This window comes from Podarcis filfolensis, assembly GCF_964270895.1.
Source record: "Podarcis filfolensis genome assembly, chromosome: 3".
Lineage (NCBI taxonomy): Eukaryota > Metazoa > Chordata > Lepidosauria > Squamata > Lacertidae > Podarcis > Podarcis filfolensis.
In genome coordinates, this window is record NC_139606.1 from 86,070,514 (window position 1) to 86,093,193 (window position 22,680).

The window sequence follows — 22,680 nt, forward strand, 5'->3', positions numbered from 1 at the left end:
CCCCTCCCCATGACATATAATTCTTATTATTCAAAAAGTGGTCACCTATTCACGTGGAGGAAGCCTAAAAGACCATTAACTGTTAATAACTCATTCTTGAATTTCCCCCTTAAAAATCAAATTGCCCCTGTGTTGGGAACCACTGGTCTAAAAGAAACCTTTCCATGTACATTGCCAAGTATAAATTAACCTATTTATTACATCTGTATACCACCCTATTGCAGAACTCTCAGGGCGGTTTACAAGCACATTAATTAAAACAGTGAAAGGCAATCATAAACAGAGGATCATTAAAAGCAACAATAAATTAACCAACACCACGTCTACATCTTGACTCTAGAATAATTACTGTCAAGGTACATGGATTATCCTGATGATTTCCTAAAAAAATATTGGTTCCATCAACAACATACCTGAAAAACAGTGCACTCCCCACAAGACACCAACAAAACTGTAATTTGTAGCAGTGAGCTACAAACTCATCTGATATAAATTTTATACATCTGGAGAGAGAGACTGGACAGATGAAACCATTATTTGTAAGGTCTATTTTGTTTACAAGATGAACTCCAGTTGTGGATCACTAGCTACTCCAGGACACAGATCATGTGGGCACAGCCTTCTTTCTTGAACTTAGTGAACAAATATTCATTTTATGTATTACTCTTCAAGTTTGAGTAGCATACGCCAGATACTTGGCTCCTGTGGATTGCAGGTTAGGTGACTTCTTGCAGAGGACCATGTTTTCAAGTATAGAGAGATGGATGGAACCTGGCAAAGGAAATCAGCAGGGCAGTCTGTATATTTCGACAATAATCTTTCTCGTTTCCAAAAAACTTTACCCCATGAATTTACACTTGGTATTTGCATTTAAAAATAATTGTCTGTGAGTGGTTTATGCTTTTTCAGAGTGTGAGGCACTCTGAAAAGGGCTGAACTACCTGGCAGATGATACTTCTGTAGAGTGTTAGAATTAATAGAAGTTTGCTTTAAAAGATGCACCGTGTAATCCTTTACTTTTTGTTTTATCCAGGTAAATTTCCTGATCTTTATCAGGGTTATTTGCATCATCATTTCTAAGCTGCAAGCCAACCTGTTGCGCAAAACTGACATAAAATGCAGGTGAGTCATCTTGGCAGCAAACCTATTCAGTGCTTATCTTAGGAGAAAGTGCTTGCAGGAACGGATTAAATGACATCATTTCAGATTGCAGCTAGTAGGTGGCACTGAGCAGAAACTATCACAGTTTGATTGCATATGGGGAGCTTCTATTTGTTTTTAAATAAGAGGAAGTCTTCAGCTTTTTTCAATTCAATACCAAAAACAAAGGATTAGACAAGTGTTTGGGGAGTAATGATGCAGAGAAAAACTGGCAATATGAGCCGATACCCATAACAAAGGACAGAGGTGGGAAACCTCTGGCCCACTTGCCTCTCCACAATCCGCAGCTGATCAAGAAATTGTGGCAGGGAAGGACTGCAGCTAAGTCCTGCTGCTGAGCTGCTGATGGAAGAAAACATGACTACGTTTCTATGCTGTGTGGTGATAAAAGGGAGCCCTTTCCTCAGTGCACAGCACAGAAGCTGCAAAAGCTGAAAGTATGTGTCAGTATGAATGCGGTGTGTTTAAGAACCTGAGCAAGGTATTATGTGTGTGTGCATACTTTGGCCCTGACCACTTTCCTCTCAAGGGAATACAGACATTGACGCAGAGGGGCAGTTTCCCAACCCTACTTAACAGTAAACATTGAGTCAGATGCTTGAACAGGTAGCTAGTTCTATTTCTTTTGCACATCCCTTAGCAGCACACAGGGTCATGGTAACGCAGTTACAAATCCTTTCCTAGCACAGGTCCTGCAGTGACATCTCTGTCCTGCTTTATCAGCTTGTTCTTGACTTCCCATGTCATATATGTTCGAACATTGTGTTTATGCAGAGCCTGCTTTCCGACATCAGAATCAAGAATTCTAGTTTCTCCTGCTTCCTTTTCATTCAGTTCTTTTTAATTATTGGTCTCTTGGAAGTGTAAAGTAAAATATATTGACACTAATAAATTATTATTATTATTATTATTATTATTATTATTATTATTAATATTGTTATAATAATAATAATATTTATTTTATTATGGTTTTACTAGCCATTTCCTTGGGGTTTGGAGCATATGTCCAGTAAATATATATTCTTATTGCATCACAGTAGTTCTTTTCATTTTCTCAAAGTTAGTTATCAACGAATGTGTTGATGGTGCTTTGAAGATGTCACACATTATAGAATACTAATACAAATCCTTCAGCAGGACTTTTGCCTAATGATTGCCAAGAACTTGATGGCCTCTGTGAGAATATTTTTTAGTAGCTAGAGTGCATTTGATCTCCAAAAGCCATGCAGCACATGGTGATCCCACAGAGGGGAGGCAATTCTGGAGCCCAGTACAGATGGTATAGTCTGGGGTGCAATGTATTGCTCCCTATGCTTCGTCATTTGTTGTTTTTATGCTACTACCTCTACATTTTTAATATTCTGTTATTGTACCAATAATTAATTAATAAGAACAGTTCAATCCAGGTGAGCAAGTAATCGCCATTTACAAATGGGGGAAAACTGACACTCAAGAATGCCCAAGTTTGTGAACAAGAAATATAATGGTGCTTGAGAGAGGAACATAGGGGGTTTGAAAGAAGGTGATAAATGGTACACATGAAACTGGAAGGGACACTGGGAAAATAAAAGTATACGAACATATGAATTAGTCAATATAAGCTGCATCTATTTATTATTTGAGCATTAGAATATTAAAAGTGTGATTTGCTTAAGATAACCCAAACAAGTACATGTTTGTTGTTGTTTTTTAAATAAATTTTTTATTAATTTTCCAACATATATCAAAACACAACACAACTGACAATACACAAACAAACAAACATACAAACACGTATAATTTCATAACCTCTTTTTCTTAAACCTTATTTCAATGACTTCCCCATACCTCCCTTTTCTGCATCCCTGTTTTAAACTTTTCCAGCAACCCCTAATTTCAATTACTTATAATTCACTTTCTTTAATCCTTTTTCTCTTACCCAATTATTTGTCACTGCAATTCTGTTTTACATTACCCATAACATTTTAGCACTCATTAATTTTACAACAGTTCTTAAGATAAATTTTGAATTTCTTCCAATCTTCTTCCACCGTCTCTTTTCCTTGGTCACGGATTCTGCCAGTCATCTCAGCCAGTCCCATATAGTCTATCACCTTCGTCTGCCACTCTTCCAGCGTGGGTAGTTCTTGTGTCTTCCAATACTTTGCTAAAAGAACTCTTGCTGCTGTTGTAGCATACATAAAGAACGTCCTATCTTTCCTTGACACCAGTTGGCCTACCATGCCCAGGAGAAAGGCCTCTGGTTTCTTATGAAAGGTACACTTAAGTACCTTCTTGATTTCATTATAGATCATTTCCCAGAAGGCCTTGATCCTTGGGCACGTCCACCAAAGGTGGTAGAAAGTACCTTCAGTTTCCTTACATTTCCAGCATTTATTATTGGGCGTATGATAGATTTTTGCAAGCTTGACTGGGGTCATGTACCACCTATAAATCATTTTCATAATGTTCTCTCTTAAGGCATTACATGCCGTAAATTTTATACCGGTAGTCCATAACTGTTCCCAGTCAGCAAACATAATGTCATGACCAATGTCTTGTGCCCGTTTAATCATAGCTGATTTAACCATCTCATCCTGTGTATTCCATTTCAACAGCAAGTTATACATTCTTGACAAATTCTTAGTATTGGGTTCCAACAATTCAGTTTCTAATTTTGATCTCTCCACCTGAAAGCCGATTTTCCTGTCCTGTTTGAAAACTTCATTTATCTGGTAATAATGAAGCCAGTCTCTTACTTTTGACTTCAATTTCTCATAGCTCTGCAATTTCACTTTTCCCTCCTCTTGTTATATGATTTCCCAGTATTTTGGCCATTTAGATTCCATATTAAGTTTTTTCACTTCCTTAGCTTCCATTGGTGACAACCACCTAGGGGTTTTGTTTTCCAACAAATCTTTATACCGAATCCAAACATTATATAGTGCTTTCCTAACAATATGGTTTTTAAAACCTTTGTGAATTTTTACCTTGTCGTACCATATATATGCATGCCAACCAAACCTATTGTTAAACCCTTCCAGATCCAAAATGTCTGTGTTCTCAAGAAGTAGCCAGTTTTTCAGCCAGCAAAAAGCCGCTGATTCATAATACAGTTTTAAGTCTGGCAGGGCAAACCCCCCTCTTTCTTTTGCATCAGTTAATATCTTAAATTTTATTCTGGGCTTTTTGCCCTGCCAGACAAATCTAGATATGTCTTTCTGCCACCTCTTGAAACAGTCCATCTTGTCCACAATCTGCAGTGTTTGAAACAAAAACAACATTCTCGGCAACACATTCATCTTAATAACAGCAATTCGGCCTAACAAGGAAAGTCTCAAATTTGACCATATTTCTAGGTCTTTCTTAACTTCTGTTCAACATTTCTCATAATTGTCTTTAAATAAGTTCACATTCTTAGATGTTAAATTAATCCCCAGGTATTTCACTTTCTTTGCTACCATTAAACCGGTTTCACTATGAAACCTCTCTCTTTCAGCAACTGTTAGATTTTTCTCCAGTACTTTCGTTTTCTGTTTATTCAGCTTAAAACCTGCTACTTGACCAAATACTTGTATTAGCTCTAAAACTCTTTTCGTACTAGTGTCTGGCTCTTGTAAAGTTAATACTAGGTCATCTGCAAACGCTCTCAGTTTGTATTGTTTAGCTCCGACCTGAATCCCTTTAACCAGCTGGCCCCCTCTGATCATGTTTAATAAAACCTCCAAGACAGATATAAAAAGTAATGGGGATATTGGGCACCCCTGTCGTGTCCCTTTTTCAATAGCCACGTTATTTACAATTAGTTTTGCTTTTTGTTCAGAATAAATTGCACCTATACCATTCTCAAAACCTTGGCCTACCCCCATCCCTTCAAGATTCTTTTTCATAAAGCTCCAAGAGATATTGTCAAAGGCTTTCTCCGCGTCCACAAATATTAATACTGCCTTAGTATTAATATTGGCTTCTAATAATTCCATAATATCTATTATGTTTCTCACATTGTCAGATAAATGTCTTCCTGGAAGAAAGCCCGCCTGGTCTTTGTGAATCTCTCCCACCAAAACTCTCTTCAGTCTTTTTGCCAAAATGTCTGCAAAAATTTTGTAATCCACATTAAGTAATGATATAGGGCGGTAGTTCTTGATCTGGTTCTTCTCAGTCTCAGATTTTGGTATAAGTGTAATATACGCTTCTTTCCACGATTCAGGTGCCTTCTTCCCCTCTAAAATTTCATTGCAGACTTCCTTCAGCGGTTGTATCAACCATTCTCTCAATGCTTTGTAATATCTGGAAGTCAATCCATCTGGTCCTGGAGATTTTCCCAATTGCATATTTTGAATGGCTCCCTCTATTTCTTGCTCAGTTATCTTCTGGTTCAAAATCACTTTACTTTGTTCAGAAATTTTTTGTAATCCATATTTTTAAAGAAATTCTTCTATCTCTTTTTCATTCACCGGCCCTTGTGCATAAAGTCTCCTGAAATAACTCTGAAAACAGTTTCTGATCTCATTTGGTTTATAAATGTTCCTTCCCTCAACTTCTAGGCTTGTAACCATATTCAGTTTTTGTCTCTTCTTCAATTGCCATGCCAGAAGTTTCCCACATTTGTCTGCCTATTCAAATGTCTTTTGTCTCATTTGTTTTATTTTCCATTCTATCTCCTGATTCATCAGTTCCATGTATTGCCTTTGATAAAATTTAATTTCTCTCAAGATTTCATGTGACTTTGGCTTTGATCTCAGTTTTTTTCTCCTTCTTTTATCCTTTCCAAGATCTTATCCTTCTTCTCATTCTGTCTCTTCCTTTTTATAGCATTCTGCTGTATTAAAAATCCTCGCATGACGGCTTTACTTGCATCCCAAATTACTCTTTTCTCCACCTCTGTTCTCAGATTTATCTCAAAATAGTCCTTCACCGCTTTCTGGGCCTTTTTGTACACCTCTTCATCTCTAAATAGGGAGTCATTCATCCTCCATCTGAAGGAGCCAGCTGTTGTTAAGTTCATCTCCATCTTTACAGCATTATGGTCGGAGCAAGTCTTTGGGCAGATTTCCACCCAAACAAGTACATGTTTGAGCTGGGACCGGTTCATAAGGGTCTTCCAAAGACTTTGCTTTCTGTTCTGATACTGCCTTTTTGCTAAAGTTTCCTATGCTTTCTATTCTCTAGATTGGCCAAATCTACGCTGACTCTGATTCCACTGTTGGGGACCCACGAGATTGTATTTGCTTATATTACTGATGAGCATGCCCAAGGAACATTGCGCTTTGTGAAGCTCCTTTTTGAACTCTCCTCCTCTTCCTTTCAGGTAGTACCCAGCAATTGTGTGTTCAGAACAACATTTATCATCAGTGCTTCAAGCAAAACAGACCAGTTTCAAAAATAAAATGATGCACAATTATAAAAATCAATTGAGCACCCTGCATTTAGAACCCATCTCAATGCAGATGCATCAATTAATACTTAGCAGAATAACTGGGAAAGAGATCTAGGACATCAGATCCAAACCGCCATCTGGAATTGGATATGGCCAAATATTTTCCAATGAATAATCAACACAAATTTAAATGAAAGCTTTTATAAGTTCATTTTTCATTGGCACTCAGTGCCTGTAAGGCTTAATTGTATTTACGCCGCAGCATACTGAAGAATTGTATTTGCTGAAGAAAACAAATACAAACATGGGCTGTATTTTTTTGGTCTTCCTTAAAATTAGAACTTTTTGGACAAGTATATAAAAAGAAATTGAAATTATAATGGGGTTATTTTATGGTAACCCAACCTAGTGTTTTGAACTACAACTCTTTGCTCGCTGGGGCTACTGGGAGCCTGATCCAGTAGGCTATTCTTTTGTTTTTATCACATTTCCATCAGAGCATTAGAAAGGTTTCTGCTTCCTCCCGCAACAGTCGCTAAACAAGGAAGTCGGGGGACATGTGCCTCACAGAAGTACCAAGCACTGGCACTGAGTTTTGCAGTATGGTAAATGAACTATCAGCCCTGAGCCTGCTAATCTATTTGAACTAGCAGTGATCAGCATGAAGATGTCCATCAGCATAAGAGATGTTACTGGTGCTATCACTCACAAATCTGGATTTTAATTGTGAAAGTCCTGATTGCCCATCTATTTCATGGGTAGGCAAACTAAGGCCCGGGGGCCGGATCTGGTCCAATCGCCTTCTCAATCCAGCCCGCAGACGGTTCGGGAATCAGCATGTTTTTATATGAGTAGAATGTGTCCTTTTATTTAAAATGCATCTCTGGGTTATTTGTGGGGCATAGGAATTCGTTTATTAAAAAAAAAAAATAGTCCGGCCCCCCACAAGGTCTGAGGGACAGTGAACCGGCCCCCTGCTGAAAAAGTTTGCTGACCCCTGATCTATTTGTTGTATCTGCTGCTTTTTTATGCTGAAACAGTCACTGTTCTGTTGCATTTATGTATTTATTATTACATGTATATCCTTCTCTTCCTCTGTGGAGCACAAGGTTTTCCCCTTCCCAATTTATCACCACAACAACCTAAGGTCATCTAGTGAGGATCATGGCTGAGCTGGGATTTGAACCCAGGTCTCCCAGGTTGGAGTCCAACACTAACCAATTTCAACACACTGACTCCTCCATCACTTTTATGGAGAAAAAGGCACACTCTTAAATTGCAAATAAATTGAATTTAAGTGCCACATTATAGGAGCTGCTTCTTCAAGTCCTGAGTCAGCAGGGTATTACTCAGTTTACAGGGATGAAGTCTTTTGCATTCTTTTCTCAAGATGTACTTGTAGCAGGATTAGATATAGTTTCCTCTCCTAGCTAGTTTGGCTAATGAAGTTTAATGCAAGAATGAGTATGAATTATCTAACTTTTATTTGTTGTTGTACTGATTTTTCCCCGCAGGGTCTTCTGGTTGCAATTCTCTACTGTTTTAACAACAGTGAGGTAAGACGCATGTACCTATATTGCAGTATTACAATCCATACAAAAAGAGAGAGAGGGGAAAAAAGAATGTTTTTCAAGTAATTTAGTTGACAGAAAACTAAAGCATTCAGATAGCGGTTCTCTATGAATATATCAAAGTAGCAGTATGGAGAATTAGAAGGCCATTGTATTAATTTCTGAGTAAATAAAAAGGTAAGTTATAATAAAGCCCTGATATGTTGAGGGTTGTAGTTGAAGACCTGTATGATGACATCCCTTTGCTTGTTAACTTGAAATATGTATCGGGATTGGAGGAATTTTTGTTGTACAGCCTTATTATCCTGTTGCCAAATTGGATTTTGTTGACCCTGCCAGAATAAAATTTAAAAGGATTATGTTACTTGAATGAAAACAAGGACTCTGAAAAGCTTAAAAGCTTGAATAGTTTGGTCACCATTTTATAAGCCTCTTCCCCCTTCTCTTCTCTGTGTGTGTGCAGATCTGTCTCCTCTCCCCTCATTATGTTCCCCATTTTCTCCTCCTCACCCTTGAATTCCCCACCAATTCTCCCCTCAGCCCTTTGCTTTCTCACACACATTTCTTCCCACAACCCTATACTTCCTTATGTGTTGCTGGCTGCTTTCTTTTTCTTTGTTCCCTTCCCACCCACCCTCACCAGTGGGAAAAAAGAGGAAGGGTTTTTTTTTCTAGTGTTTTTGTGTTTGGTTCCCCTTATATAGTTTCCCTCCCTATTTTAGAGAAAACACACTAATTTAAAAATTAGCTGAACTATAAAATAACAGTTGTAACAATATGTTAAAGATAAGTAAAAATTTATCAGTTTTAGACCCCTAAGTAATAGCAGTTGCCAGGACATTACTCGGTTTGCATCTACATAGTTCCATCCTTATTTTAGACATCATGATATATTGGCATATCATGATGTTTAGCTGGTATCACAATGCTGAAAACAGCAAAGAATCCTGTGGCACATATTGCCCAGCCCTAGTAGGCGATAATCTGGGTTGGTTTCTCTATTTTGTGTGAAATTTTGATCAGAACAGAGAGATATCTTCAAGGCAGTGTTATAGAACTTGCATGTCTTCGCAGTGGGCGCCAGATCCCTGTGCCTGAACTTTTACAGAAAGGCGGTCTCGGAAACTTCATTTCAGGGACTCAGGGACTGGCCACCTGTCTGATTTGGCCCACCAGGGATGCGGAGATTAAGATCTGGACCACCTGCTTTAATATGTGCCACAGGATTCTTTGCTGTTGCTTTCTGCAACAGGCTAATATGACTAGCCTTTGGAAAAGATCATAAACAGTAAGAGACCTCATAATGGATTCCCCCCCTCCCCTTAACAGTAGTATCTACAATACAAGAGCTACTGAGATGAATTAGCTGGCTTATGCTTGCACAATTATCCATTTACAAGAGGGACATAGTATTTCCTTATTAAGTATCCTCTATTTTTGTGCAAAAAGCTAATTCTAGCTGATGTGATAAGTGGCTTTTGCTGCTGCTTCTAATTTTGCTGCTACCGTGATGGATCAAATCCTAGTGTACACACTGTGCAGCTCTGAATAAAAAATTAACTATTTAAATCTGCACCCTTTTTACTCTTGTAACTGGACCCCGCACATTTTGTTTAACAGATGATTAGTGCAGATCCATGTTCGAAGATGGAACCTAAAGTTACTCAGTTGGTAGAGCATGAGACTCTTCACCTCAGGGTCATTGGTTTGGGCATCACGTTAGGCAAAAGATTCCTGCATTGCAGGCAGTTGAATTAGATGGCCCTCATAGTCCCTTCCAACTCTACAATTCTACTGCATTGCATTTGGATCTATAGTTCTAGTTTAAGATAAGTACTGTAAGGCTTAGTGGTGAACTGTCCTTAATCAGTACAGTTTTGGAGCTTTCGGTTCACAGGTACTTGAGAAAGTGGCTTATGGGGCAGCCAAGGAAGCTCCTGGGGGCTGGGGGAGAAGCCAGAGAGTAGTACATCATCAACACCCTTGTCCAAGCTTACAGGCTTCTCTTATTTGTGGCCATGACAACCAAACTACGCACATTATGGGGTGGGAGGGAATGCTACAGAACTGGATCTCTAGTAAGAGCTTTCAAAAATAATAATTTGCTTTATATAAATGCTATTTCCCCCTTACCAATAGCCTAAGAACAGATATTTCTAATAGATTTGACCATGTTGTACCAACTTTGCTGCCTGCTTATGTCCTAAGTTTCTTTCACATGTCACTAGACTTGGTTTTGCAGTGACAATTGGATTTAAACGCTACTTTCTCCCACTAAAATTTTTTAGGAAATGAGAAAACGAGATACTTTTGCGGCTTTTCCAATTTGTATCCACACCCAACCATAGTAATTAAAATACTCTCCTTTCACTTACATTTGTGTGTGTGTGTGTATTCTTAGCACTCCGATCCTCCCCTTTTTTTGTTGCTGTGGATCTCAAAGTCAGCATAACGGCATTTGCCAGGTGATTCCCCCCTCAGTCCAGTCCTATGCATCTTTACCCAGCAGTAAGTCCCTCTCACTTCAAGGGCACTCCCAAGTAACAACACAATCCTAGCCATGTCTACTCAGAAGTATGTTAGTGTGGTTCAACAGGGGTAGGATTGCAGCCTGTGCATGCCTAGAATTTCAGTCTTATTCAAGATTTCAAAACTGTTGAATTAACATTCTATAAATTGTGGTCTTTAGCTCTATCTATATGCAGAAATACACTTGTTGACTGTCACAGTGAGTATCTTGGATTCTCAAAATGGCGTTGAAGCAGGAAATTCAGACTAGTTTGAACCATGTGCCCTCTTAACTTTAGATCAACGGGTTGCTGCAAGGAGTTAAGTTAAGGCATACCGTTCCCAACTGCTGCACAGACATACATCTATTTATAGACGAAGGAAAGAGTGCTGCTATTATTTTGGTTATGAAACTACCTATGAAGGACTGATGAAGTAATTACAGAAATTATCTGAAACAATAACAAGGGCAGCTTTAGAACCTTGCCAGTGTTTAATTATATGGGATATTTCCTCTTTTCTTAGTGCTACAATAGAAGTGGCTCAAAAATGGATTATTCCCCATTCATGTCTTTTTGTTTCCTTATGCAAGGTTCGGACAGAATTTCAGAAAAGCTGGGAGCGCTGGCGACTAGAGCACTTTTATGTCCGCAGAGACAGCAACATGAAGCCTCTCAAGTACCCAGCCAACAGTATAAGCAGCGGAGGTACCCTGGGGAGCACAGTCTATGCTGCCACTTTCCAGGCTACATTCAGCTAAGATTTCTGTGGAGGCTAGTGCAGAGGAGTCTGACCAACTAACATGAACTGTAGGAGGTACAATCGAATCCCCTTGAATATCCAGCCAGCCAGATTGCATGAGGCCTTTGGAAGACTTGAACCTCCCTCATTCATGGCTGCAGGCAGCTGGACAAGCTTTCAAAATAAAGCAGCCACCTAATATAATCAATACATTTGAGGGGAGGACATGCTCTTTAAAGTAAGCTTAAAGCATTTCTTTTCAATATCAGAGGCCTCCAGGTGCCCAAAGCCTATAAACACTGTGTTGATGCTGTCACAAAGCGTAAAGGTAATCATTTATTAGCGTGGGTAGACAGGTTGACAGCTTTACTGATTAAATTACAAGGATGCAGCTGATCATTACAAACAAGAAAAAACTCCCATTGGGAAAAATGGGAGATTAAACTTTTGCATGGTTACAAAGAAACAGTCACCATAATCTGTAGAAGCATTTCAAGCCTTTCCAAGTGGTAGCTTTCTTAAACACCCAATATGCAGTCACTTGACTTGGGTGTTCCAGGCATTTCCACAAATGGGACTTTTGTGTCCCCCTCTAATCACACTGCAAGAATAGTATATTCGCTGCAGTTTTGAATGTCACATGTGGTGTCGTGGACACCTGATGGCCAGTGCCAGTGACGTTATTTGCAATGAACGGTTATTCATCTCTTCACTCCTACGGCACAGTAAGACGTAGTTTACTTTTTGTTGCGTGAGGTGTTCTCTGTTTATGGTAATGTGTACAATTAAAAATGGGAAAGATTATTTAACAAATAACCATTTTACACCCTTATGCTTTTACATACCTCTTTTTAAATAAATAGCACATGCTGTACATTTCTTCTCTGCAGCATTGGATTCTATCCCTCATTTTTGTAAAAAACAGCAGCATAGTAAACCTGATAAACAGGCAATTTCTATGTGGCAGAGCAATCCTCTACTGACCCCAGCAGGACTATTCTACTCATCCACTGCTTGGGGACAGCATATAGTACTGGTGACTGGATCCACCTACTATTTCATCATTTGAAAAGGCTTGAATTGTTCTTGTGCCATTCAGATAAATTTTTGCTGGTACGTCCATGATTGAAGTATATGAATACTGGAGATTTGATGTTGCCTTTGGTTGCATGCTCTCAAACATGTTAAAGAGTAATTTTTCTCTCGGAGAAACTTAAATCTATGTGCAGATGATGGTTCTTTTCCAGGTGATGAATGCACACCCTTTCTGCTGTCATTAGTGTGTTTTTTAAAAATGCCCAGTCTTACCACTCTCATAGCCCTTTACTGCTTCAGAAGGCTGCACAAATATTATTATGAACCAAAGTAATTAGTGGCTTTCTGGAATTGAGTATTTGACAGGGAACAACATATTATTCTCTGCCCCCTGTAGGTATAGAAGTGGATAAACAGGGACATGGAGAAAATAATACCCTTTATAACATCTATGGAGACACAAATGTAGAATTTAGTATTTTAGAACTTTAATCATTTGTTCACAGGAGTCCTGAACTTTAGCATAGGTTTTTCTATGCCTTGCTTTTTTTCTTTCCTCTTCAAGTGTCTTATAGCTACAGGGCTCTTTTATGCTAGATGTTGAAAACAAAAACAAGCTGATTCAGGAGCTATATTTTCAGCACTTTGGTCAGCTCACTCTTCTATGCTACAGCCAGCCGGATTTCTTGCTTGTCAATAAGCCTTTAGAATCTTAAAAATTATGTAGACTGCTCAGCAGGAATGAATTAAAAATATATAAATCCAATTTGCCTTTTCAGTAAATCCAATTCAAGTTGTCAGTCATTCCTAGAACGTTTGATTGCATACAGAGAAACTCTGGTTTCAGAGAGCATCATATATTAATTACCTTATTGGTAGTAATGGTGTGCACTGCAGCACCGAGATGAAGTACATTTGAAGCTTGTCATCTCCTCTAAAAACATATTGCATGATACTATTGTGGCCGTTCTGGACTGGACCTTGGATTTACCAGAATCTGAAAGGTTCTGCTGTGGGCCCAGGAGACTGTCCCTGTGTTGTGAAGAGCATGTATAGAAATCTCTATGGCTGTGTACTGTGATGCCATAATTGGGCCTTGCAAGCTGCATCTGTATATACTGTGTGCACCTAACAGTAGAGAAACCTTCACCAACGTGGTAATCCAGGGCAGTCAATGTGGTAGCTTCCAGATGTTGTGGACTGCACCTTCCGGCAGCCTCAGCCAGCATACAAATGGTCGGGGGGGGCGAAATCCAATTGTGGCCCAACAACTTCTAAGAGCAGCACATTGGCTGCCCCTGCTCTAAGCCATGCTGGACACGCCGCCTTTGCTGGAGTGATGCTTTTATACTGTTACACTAGCATATTAGGATTCTGTCCATGCCAGATGTGAGCTACAACGTATTAGTTTCTTGAGAACCTGAGGCTACCAAAATCCACTGGACTCAAGCAGGTTTGCTAGCATAATTCAGTGATGTGGGATGCTCAGTGATCTGGAATACCAAACCCTTTTAAGGAGTTGAATCGGCTGGCTTTGACAGAAATCCTACACATCAGACACAGCAACTGTAGCTGCCACAAATTTAAAATTGTCTATAGAGCCGGCCATATAGACTGTCTCCACTGGCCTCCTTCAAGCCACTTTCCTGGTTTTAAAAGCTGACAACTGCAAGCATTCCCCTGTTATACTTTTCACAATTCACTCCAACACAATTCCCATTGGTGGGAAATAGTTGTGCTACAGATGTCTATTTACAGGCAAGCATGGTTGAGATCTGTGAATGCTTATTGTGCAGTTATTACTAGAGATTGTTTTGAAAATGGGACTTCAGAAGATTAGCAGTGTCTAAGCCACGCCTGTAGAGTTCCCAGGGCCAACTAGAGTCCTGGAAGGTTGCATGTCACCCCACTGGCTGAGGTCCCCACCCGATTTACACAAAGGAAGGGGGAGCATGTGGAAGGGAGACAAGCTCAGTGTTATATGAGAGGAGAGCAGACACATGAGTGACATGCTCCACCATGTTTAATTTGCCCTTTAGTCAACATCGGAATTTCTGTAGCATAATAGATCTTGTCATATGGGAAACAATGTCAAATGCTTCACCGAACAGCAGGAAAAAAGGCAGTAGGCAAGGTTATTGAATGATGTGTCCCAAGAGACATTTTCTAAATTTTAGTAAATTTTGTCTTGGTGTGTAAATTGAACCTTCTCTTATTTATCTTTCATTTTCACCAAAATTCTAGGCTAGGCAGCGGTTTAAATTCATGGCTTTTAAAAACTTTCACTAACTGTTCCCTTGTTCTTAAAATCACTTTGTGTTTCCCTTGATTTTTAACCTCTCCTCTTATGAATACCTTTTTAAATAAAATAAAATTCAATTAAACATGGGCCCCCACCTTATTTTGGTCTTGCCCCAGACCCATCTTGGCAGGTTATGGAAACCATACTGGCAGAGCTTGGTTCAATGGGGCTTTCAAGGAGCAGAATTACAGGAGCATTCTGACCATGGAAGGAGATGGGTAGAGCCCACCCAAATCTCAAAGAGCCCTTTTGCAACTGGCAAGATGTTTTCCAGTTTACTCTAACCAAGGAAAGAATTGCTGCCAAAAAAACCACCCATACACAATCCTCTCTTACTATTATGTAGTGTTGATGTTGTTAAATTTGTTTGTTCTATTGTATTGCTATTCCTCTTTCAGCCAGCTATTTTTCATTTCCGGAATGTGTTCCTAGTAAAGTGATGATGGATGCAGTATATGCAACTCCTTTAAAAGCTTGTTTAGTCTTGGGAGAAGATAGCAGATGCAGAAGAGAGCATTCAAGACCTCTCTTCAGCAATGTCTGTGGGCTGGTGGAAGCAGCCTTGGGAAACAAGAAACGCCCTTTCGTTACCAGCAGCCTGTTTATAACGTTCCCAATAAAACTAGTACCGATGAATAGAGGAGATGTGCATGAGCCTCAATGTTCAAGCTGCCTTTGCTTTGGAATTCATAGTATGCTTTAAGACTGCTCTTCATATGGCGCTCAAAAACAGTTTGAGCAACCCAAGACGCACCAGCAACCTGCTCACTCACTGTGATTCTACTTAAGTTTCATTCCACAGTTATGCACACAAGTCTTGTTAAATTAATACAACTTGTGAGGCACCTAAGTGGAGGCACGTATTGCACATGTACCAAAATGGTGAATATATATACATATATTAAGCATTAAAAATGAGTGAATGTCATATTTCTATCCTTACTGTTTTGATTCTTTTTTAAAAAAAATAACTGCATGTATTTATTTTTAAATGTTATAAAAATGGGTAACAAATTATGAATTATGTTCCTTTGTGCACGTGCGAATTCATCCTTGTCTTGCAAAAGCAATGTAATTTACCATATAAAGGTTTGCTGCAATTGATGTTAACTGTGTAATTCTCTCCTCATGGTTTCCAAGATGTGTCAGACATAAATTTATTTGCATCTCAGTTTACTTTAGATCTACTTGAGCAGAATCAAGGTTTTTTTCCTTCATGCATTTTTAAAATATCAGGCCTTGAATCCACACATACCAATGAATGAATTGAATAATCTTCAAAAAGTAAGCAACTGAAAAAAGTAAAATTTGCACACCTAGCATCTCTTGTATCCCTAATGCAAGATAATGCTGATCTTTATGGAACCAAATCAGGTGCCTGACATTGTAAACACACACACACACTTGAACAGTGAAATGTAATAAATTCAATAAGAGAGTTGAAAATAGGCTTTAATAGTCTCTACTGACTCAGATGGCACCACTATCCTATGGCCCCCAAGTATGGGAGTGGGGAATCTGTCTGCAGAACTGCACACAAGTAATCTGGCCTGGGGAATTTCTCTTCATCCATATCCAACATCCAGGGTCCCGGGGAATTAGAGTAGCGGAGCTACTCTTCTGAGGGACAGGAGTTAACACTCCAAACATGCTGATGGATTCCATTTTAACAGTATGCTATGTGTTTAGACATTGTCCGCTAAAACATACTAAATTCATTTAAAACACACTGTACCTCAACTGATAGACTGGTCAACCTGCTTGTTTTCAAAAAGTAAAATATGTGGTTTTCTGTAAGCAACACCTGATACAACACACCAGTAAAATCTGTTTGCCCTTTCCAAGCCTTTGTAACACATTCTCATATTTTGTTAGTTTATTAATCACACCTTGCTATTAACCAATTAGGAGGTGATTTGAAGCACAATCCTATGGATGTTCAATATCATTTGCTTCCAGGCAAGTGCCTTAAATTCCCGCACTGGGAATGCGGAAGTTTGAGCTGAGATGTCATCTGTATGCTGATGGTACATAGCTCTACCACTTCTGCAAATGATATCTGCTGTTTTTCCCTTGCCAATTTAGTGCAGCTGTTTTGTTCATATGTGGTGGTGTTAGTATAGTTTGACTTTTTGTGCAAGCTGACTTTTGTTAAAAGTGGGGTGTAGATCCAAATTTTCAGTTCAATGAGCATTAATCAAACACACATACAGTAGAAATACAAACCTAATGTATATATATTGTCACATTATCCTTTCCACAAATGTGGCTCTTCTGCTTTTGACACTGGAGTGGATCAAATTTTTAAAAGAAGTTATAAGCAGACTTGGAGGTTATTGCTCAATGAAAGGCAAGGTCCCCCTGCCCCTCCAACTGGTTCTGTTGAGGTCTCCAAATTCAACTTAGGTGAGGAGAGAAACCCCAAGAAAAAGAATAGGTGTATATATTAATGTTTGGCATTGGTCTAAATATATATGCATATTTGTACATGCATTCCTGGATCTTTTAATATAAAGCTGGCCAAGATATTTTGCTTTCATTTGAAAGGGATGTCTATGAAAATAACAGCTTCAATGGTGAGAACCATATAGCCTAGAACAGGAGCCTTTTTTGGGGGGGAGGCTGAATATGTATGTTTAATATCCTGTCTTTAGTTGTTTATTGTATAAGAAACAGTAACTGCAGCTCAACTCTTTAATTACAATATTGTAAACATTTCTAAAGATGAAAAATCTCACAGGAAACAGTTCCCATTTTGCTCAAGCGGAGAGGATAGACCTAGTGATACTGGTATAGGCACTAGTTACCTCTGGGCTAAGGGCCGATACTGTAGTTCTCTCTCAAACTGTTCTGCTGTAAGTGTTCCATCAATCGCTTCACATCCTGGGTTAAAGACAGAATAGGCACTTCTTTCTCCAGTCTGTCTTTCTCCAGGGCCGCGGGTTCCTACATAAATCCAGTAAAACATAGACAGGACAAAATAAGGCAAACCAAACTCTAGTTCCACAAACAGTCCCAGTAAGACAAGCCAGATGAGAAACTTGAGAAAGGTGACATTCAGAAGAAAGCAACTGGTCCACCATGGTGCAGGGCATGTAACAGCTTCAGTTTGGGGCCTTTCTGGCCTTTGACTGGATTCCTGCAAAATAAAATAAAAAGCCACCTGGGTTATTTATGCAATGGACAAATAATTAAGGCTAGAACAACAATTGTTTCTAAGATCAATTTTGTGATGGAATATTGATTTCCAAAAAAGACCAGTTTTTTCACACGCTGCAAAAGATTGAGCAATCTGAAGTAGGTAAGGCGCAAGAGGAGTCAGGCTGTGCTGGGCAAAGGCCATGTCACCATGTTGCAGGAAATATACACTTGGCAGAATCACAGAATGCAATTACCTGAAGATGTTCTATGCTCTGCAGCATTCGAAAATACCTTTCCAACAACAAGTCCAACATGTGCTCCTTGTTTTGTATTCCACTCAAATACAGAAGCAGTGCTATCATCACTTACATTTCTGCCTTTGAATCTTGGATCTGACAGATTTACAACAGCATGAACTGGGGGGCAACAAAATTATGGTGCTCTGCACTTTCTCCCACTCCCAGTCCTTTGAGGCCTAGTCAAGAGAACAAACAGATCCACCAACTATGCCAACAATCAGAAGGACACAATGGCAGGAACTGAATCCTCCACTTGTTTCAATGGCAGTGCCTTCCTAGAAGCAGAAATGCATCTTGCTCTTGCATTTGCAAGTTGTACTCTCATTGCACAGCTCAGGAATTGTTTGTCACAGTGTGCAGAAATTATAATGATCTGTACACAGTCTTACATAAAAGTCTTCCTGATACAGTTTTAGTAACCATTTTGGGGGGCTAAATCATAGAAATATAGAATTGGAAGGGACCATGACGGACATCTAGTCAATGTAGGAATCTTTTGTCCACTATGTCCCATGATTAAGAATATCGTGCTCTACTGACTGAAGTATCCTAGCTGCATCTTCTTTTAAACATTCTGTTCATATTTCTAAAATAAAGTATTTCATAATCCTTTGGGGTTATTAATTTGGAGGTGGGGGATGGCTTTGGAGAAAAATGTTTTCCCTCAGTTTTTCCCAACCCTTAACACCTCTAATGATGGCCAGTGTTTTTAGTTCCCACCCCCCAAAATCATCATCATCATCATCATCATCATCATCCAGAGACATGGCTCACTAGCTACCAGTACTGAGGTAGGCAAAGAAAACTGAAATTTCAGCAGAATATCTCCAAACAGGAAGACCATGGGCAACACCATAATAGATGGGATTCAGCTTTTATAAAGTATAAAACAGCAAATAATGAATAATGGTATGTCTAAAGACTCATGCTCAATTATTCTGAAAAAAGAACTTGGGACCAGAGCAGAAAGCTCATTAAACTATATTCTCAGTAAGTTGTAGCTAAAATATCCATTCAGCCCATCTCCTCCAGCCCTACTATTAGAACAGTGGTTCTCAAACTTTTTTCTGGGCCACACTTTCAGAATAAAAAATTGTGCCACACCAATTTTTTTATTGATAAGAATAAATTGGAAAACAAAACGAAACAACTAGCAGCGCTTGATTTATAATATGGAACACAACTAATTTATAATATGATCAGGGAACATCTAGAAAGTATAAAACAATGCAGCTATGTAAGAACATGACTCACTCCCAAAATATAATTATAAATGTGCCTCTTACAACATATGTACCTTAAGTATGTATACAAATTCAATGAGAGGTATGAGATTGCTTTTGCTGGGTAATCTTGTTTATACTAAGTCTAATTTGAGACAAACTCTCATCTCCTTATCCAACACAAAGAAACCCTTCTCTTTTCTGATCTTTCATATTTGTGAGAGTTGAAAATCCCTGTCCACCACAATATGTCATGGAGAATTGTAGTGGAAAAGCCTTTGTTCCTGTTCTCATTTTGAAAAGATACCTATCCATACTCTACAAATAAAATATATATATATTTTAATACCAATCTATACTACACTGAAACATTGAAATTTTTCGTTGATTGTCCTTGAATCTTCCTGCCACACATGCCACCCTCTCCTGCCCACACCGGCGTGGCACGCCACAGCCTTTTGAAAACCACCGTTCTCACTAATCTCAGCAGATGAGAGGGTTTGGGTGTTTTGTTTGTTTGCATGCTATCTTAAACCCCTATTTCTAATGCTTACTCTTCAGCCTTACTCGTGTTTCCTTTTCTTAACAAAGTTTACCCATTTAACTCTATATAACATGTAGTTTCTCCCAACTACTCTACTGTCAATCCCTTGGAACACCTCACCAGATGATAAAATGATGAACTTCAAGGCAATTGTTGCCTTGAGAACAAAACTTTTCCTCCATTCCTAATAAAAGATGGAAAGACCGCGGATGGCTAAATTCCTGAAGGACGCTGGACCACATCTCCACAGTATGGTGCAAATGGTGTTACACTGCTGCCCCAACAAGGTTTCACGAGCACATATGCCCACTCCCAATCATAATGAACATTTTGATCATTATGCACTGTAAAACAGAAAGCACCACCACCAGGAACACTTGGGTTCGAATCCTTGCTTGGCTGTGCATCTTGCCCTGACTCATTCATTGCTCCAGGGAGGACAAAGCTACAGAAGAAACATGAAGATCATCGGCCTATCCTATTCCTACCTCACAGGGATGGTGTGGAGATGAGAAAGCCCTGAGGATCTTGGTTAGAAAACTGTAGTGATTAAAATATATGAGATAATAGTAGAGCCCAGGGAGGGAGAGAAGGCTCTCTGAGGATAAATAAATCAGTATAGGAAGAGCAGAGCCAAGTGCTAAAGTTCTTCCTGGAGTGCTCAAGGCCGGGGCTTCATTTGTGAATGCTCTAACACGGCGGGGTGGAGGAAGGAGATAACCTTAGAACAGCAGACCTGGAAGGGACCCCTAGAGTCATCTAGTCCAACCCCCTGCGATGCAGGAATGAATGAACCTGTACACGCAGGAAATCAGTACGTCAGAAAGGCGGCTAGGCTAACAACTTTCGCCTGACACACAACACTCGTGCAGCGGTACCTGGCAGCATAAGCATGGCCTTGAGTTGCAATATCGCACGCGGCAGCTCTGACTGGAGAGCAGCTGCAGCGGCAGAAGAGCCTGCAAGGAGAGCGGCGGCGCGATCCTGCGCGCGTCTACCGGAGGCCGAGCGGGTGAAAACGCGGCCTTCCCCGCCCCGCAACGCGCCTCGGGAGGCGGAGCCGCCTCGCGCCGAAACTAACCAACCTCACTCGGCAGCGGGGGCCGGGCTTGGGCCTGCTCCTTCGCCTCCTCCTCCTCCTCCGCCTTTCCCGGGGGCTTTGCCGAGGGAGCGGTGTGGCGGGTGCCGCGGCGGGCAGCCCGGAACTCGGCCAGCCTCTGCTCCATGCACGCAGCAGCAGCAGCAGCGCCCGCCTCCGCCCGGTGCCACGTCCAGCACAAGCGCCCAAGAGCCGGCGCCCAGCTGCGTTTGCTGGCGTTGCGCGCTTGGCACGGCTGGCCGGGATCTGCCCCGGCGGGGAGAGCCGCCCCCGAGGCGGGACCGGAGGAGGGGCAGGAAGGCCCGCACCAAGTCACAAGGGCGAAGTGGAAGGAGGAGTAGCCGTTTCCATCCCGCCAAGTTTTATTTAGGTTTTTGTTTTGTATCTTTCATGGCCTCAATTTTCAGCTACGGTTAGAAATGCTAGCCTGTTCCTCCTCGTTCCAGCGGGTCTGGAAGTTTGCACGGGAACGAGCCCCTTAAAGCTGCTGGATGGTGACCGCTTCGTTTCCCACTTGCAGGAGTCAAATAAAGAAAGTGGTGGTGGGAAAGGACATTGGTAGCAGAGCATTTCTACACCTTGACATAAATAACTAGGATCGTTGTCATTTCTGCACTCCCCACCCCAACGTGGCTTTGCCCATCTTCCCTTGTAGAGTTTCAGGTGCGAGATTGTATTTGCTGGATTGGGGAGGGGGGAGGAAACTGGAACACGGTTGGTAGCAGCCCCCTCCTGAAGTTGGAACATGACAGTCTGTTCTGTCCCATCTAGTATATCCCCACTTGTGATGTCTAGCAGCTGAAATTCACAGGCATACTACCTCCAACAACTGAGGCAGAGGTCTGGCCAGTAGCCTTTGATAGGCTTATCCTCTATGAAAGCCATTTTACAGCCAGCCAGGTTTATGACAATCATTGTGACAATCAATACTTCAGCTTTTCTTAAAACAAACACAAGAAAGGGCAGTAGGACCTTTGTGTACAGGTGAGTTTGTGTGTAATATTAACACCACAGACTGGGTATATTTCTGGATTTCGTACTCAATGCAAAAAGTATTAGAAAGTGGGTCATGGAAGGTCAAAGGGAAGGTGAGAAAGTGTTCTCTCTTCTTTTTAACATGATTCACCTTTCTGAATGGCCCTAATTATCTGGTTTGTAAAATTACATTTCCAAGTAATTTTACAAGCAGCAAGATCCATTACCTTTGCTATCACCATTATCATTTTTATCTGGCCAATTGGAATCCCCATCTGCTTTTATGTTAAGAAATTATGTGACTAGGTGTTGCCCTATTTCACTGGAACTTCCTTCATTTACCATATAGGCTGCCTGAAGATGTTTGCTCACTTGAATGTATTTGCAATAGCTTTTCAGGGTTTTAATTCCTTTCATCTACATTGAATGCCAATATATCAAGAGACCGTACTGTGTTTGAGAGCAGAGGAATAGCTATCCTGTTGTTTTCTCATCCTTCCCCCTGTATTTGTGGTTCAGAATCCTGGGAACTTCGCCCTTTGTTAAGGGTGCTGGGAACTGTAGCTCTGTGAGGGTAATCTAGAGCTCCCAAGATACTTTGGTGTTTGAATTCTTTAAATGTATGGTTTGTTCACAGCCAAAGCATTTTACGTAAATGGAAGGGAATTTGATCTTTATGAAATGGAGTTGGGAATTCATCTAGCTGTTCTGTTGACGCTGTT

The 22,680-nt window shown here is 40.2% G+C and overlaps 2 protein-coding genes across 5 annotated transcripts in view; one reads left to right on the forward strand and one right to left on the reverse strand.

Moving 5' to 3' along the window:
* The window catches only part of GLP1R (glucagon like peptide 1 receptor), a 102,653-nt gene extending 87,048 nt beyond the window's left edge, over positions 1–15,605 (forward strand). For all 4 annotated transcript variants that reach the window (XM_083604555.1, XM_083604556.1, XM_083604558.1 and 1 more), the window contains 4 exons: positions 1,034–1,122; positions 6,313–6,451; positions 8,035–8,076; positions 11,192–15,605. In XM_083604555.1, coding sequence (XP_083460681.1) covers positions 1,034–1,122; positions 6,313–6,451; positions 8,035–8,076; positions 11,192–11,359 — 438 coding nt within the window. In that variant the 3' untranslated portion in view covers positions 11,360–15,605. The remainder of the gene's footprint in view (positions 1–1,033; positions 1,123–6,312; positions 6,452–8,034; positions 8,077–11,191) is intronic.
* A 506-nt stretch (positions 15,606–16,111) lies between these two features.
* Positions 16,112–21,258, reverse strand: SAYSD1 (SAYSVFN motif domain containing 1). Its single transcript, XM_083604640.1, has 2 exons — positions 20,970–21,258; positions 16,112–17,816 (listed from the first exon to the last, which is right to left on the reverse strand). Exons 1-2 carry the CDS (start codon positions 21,108–21,110, stop codon positions 17,481–17,483), a joined length of 477 nt encoding a protein of 158 aa, XP_083460766.1. The 5' UTR covers positions 21,111–21,258; the 3' UTR covers positions 16,112–17,480.
* Between the last annotated feature and the right edge of the window lie 1,422 nt (positions 21,259–22,680).

Excerpts from the sequence above, each read along its gene's own strand:
- SAYSD1 (XM_083604640.1), bottom strand. The coding sequence starts at position 21,110 with ATGGAGCAGAGGCTGGCCGAGTTCCGGGCTGCCCGCCGCGGCACCCGC. Across the intron at positions 17,817-20,969 it reads GGCCCCCGCTGCCGAGTGAG|GAATCCAGTCAAAGGCCAGA; the intron begins GTTGGTTAGTTT and ends TTTATTTTGCAG.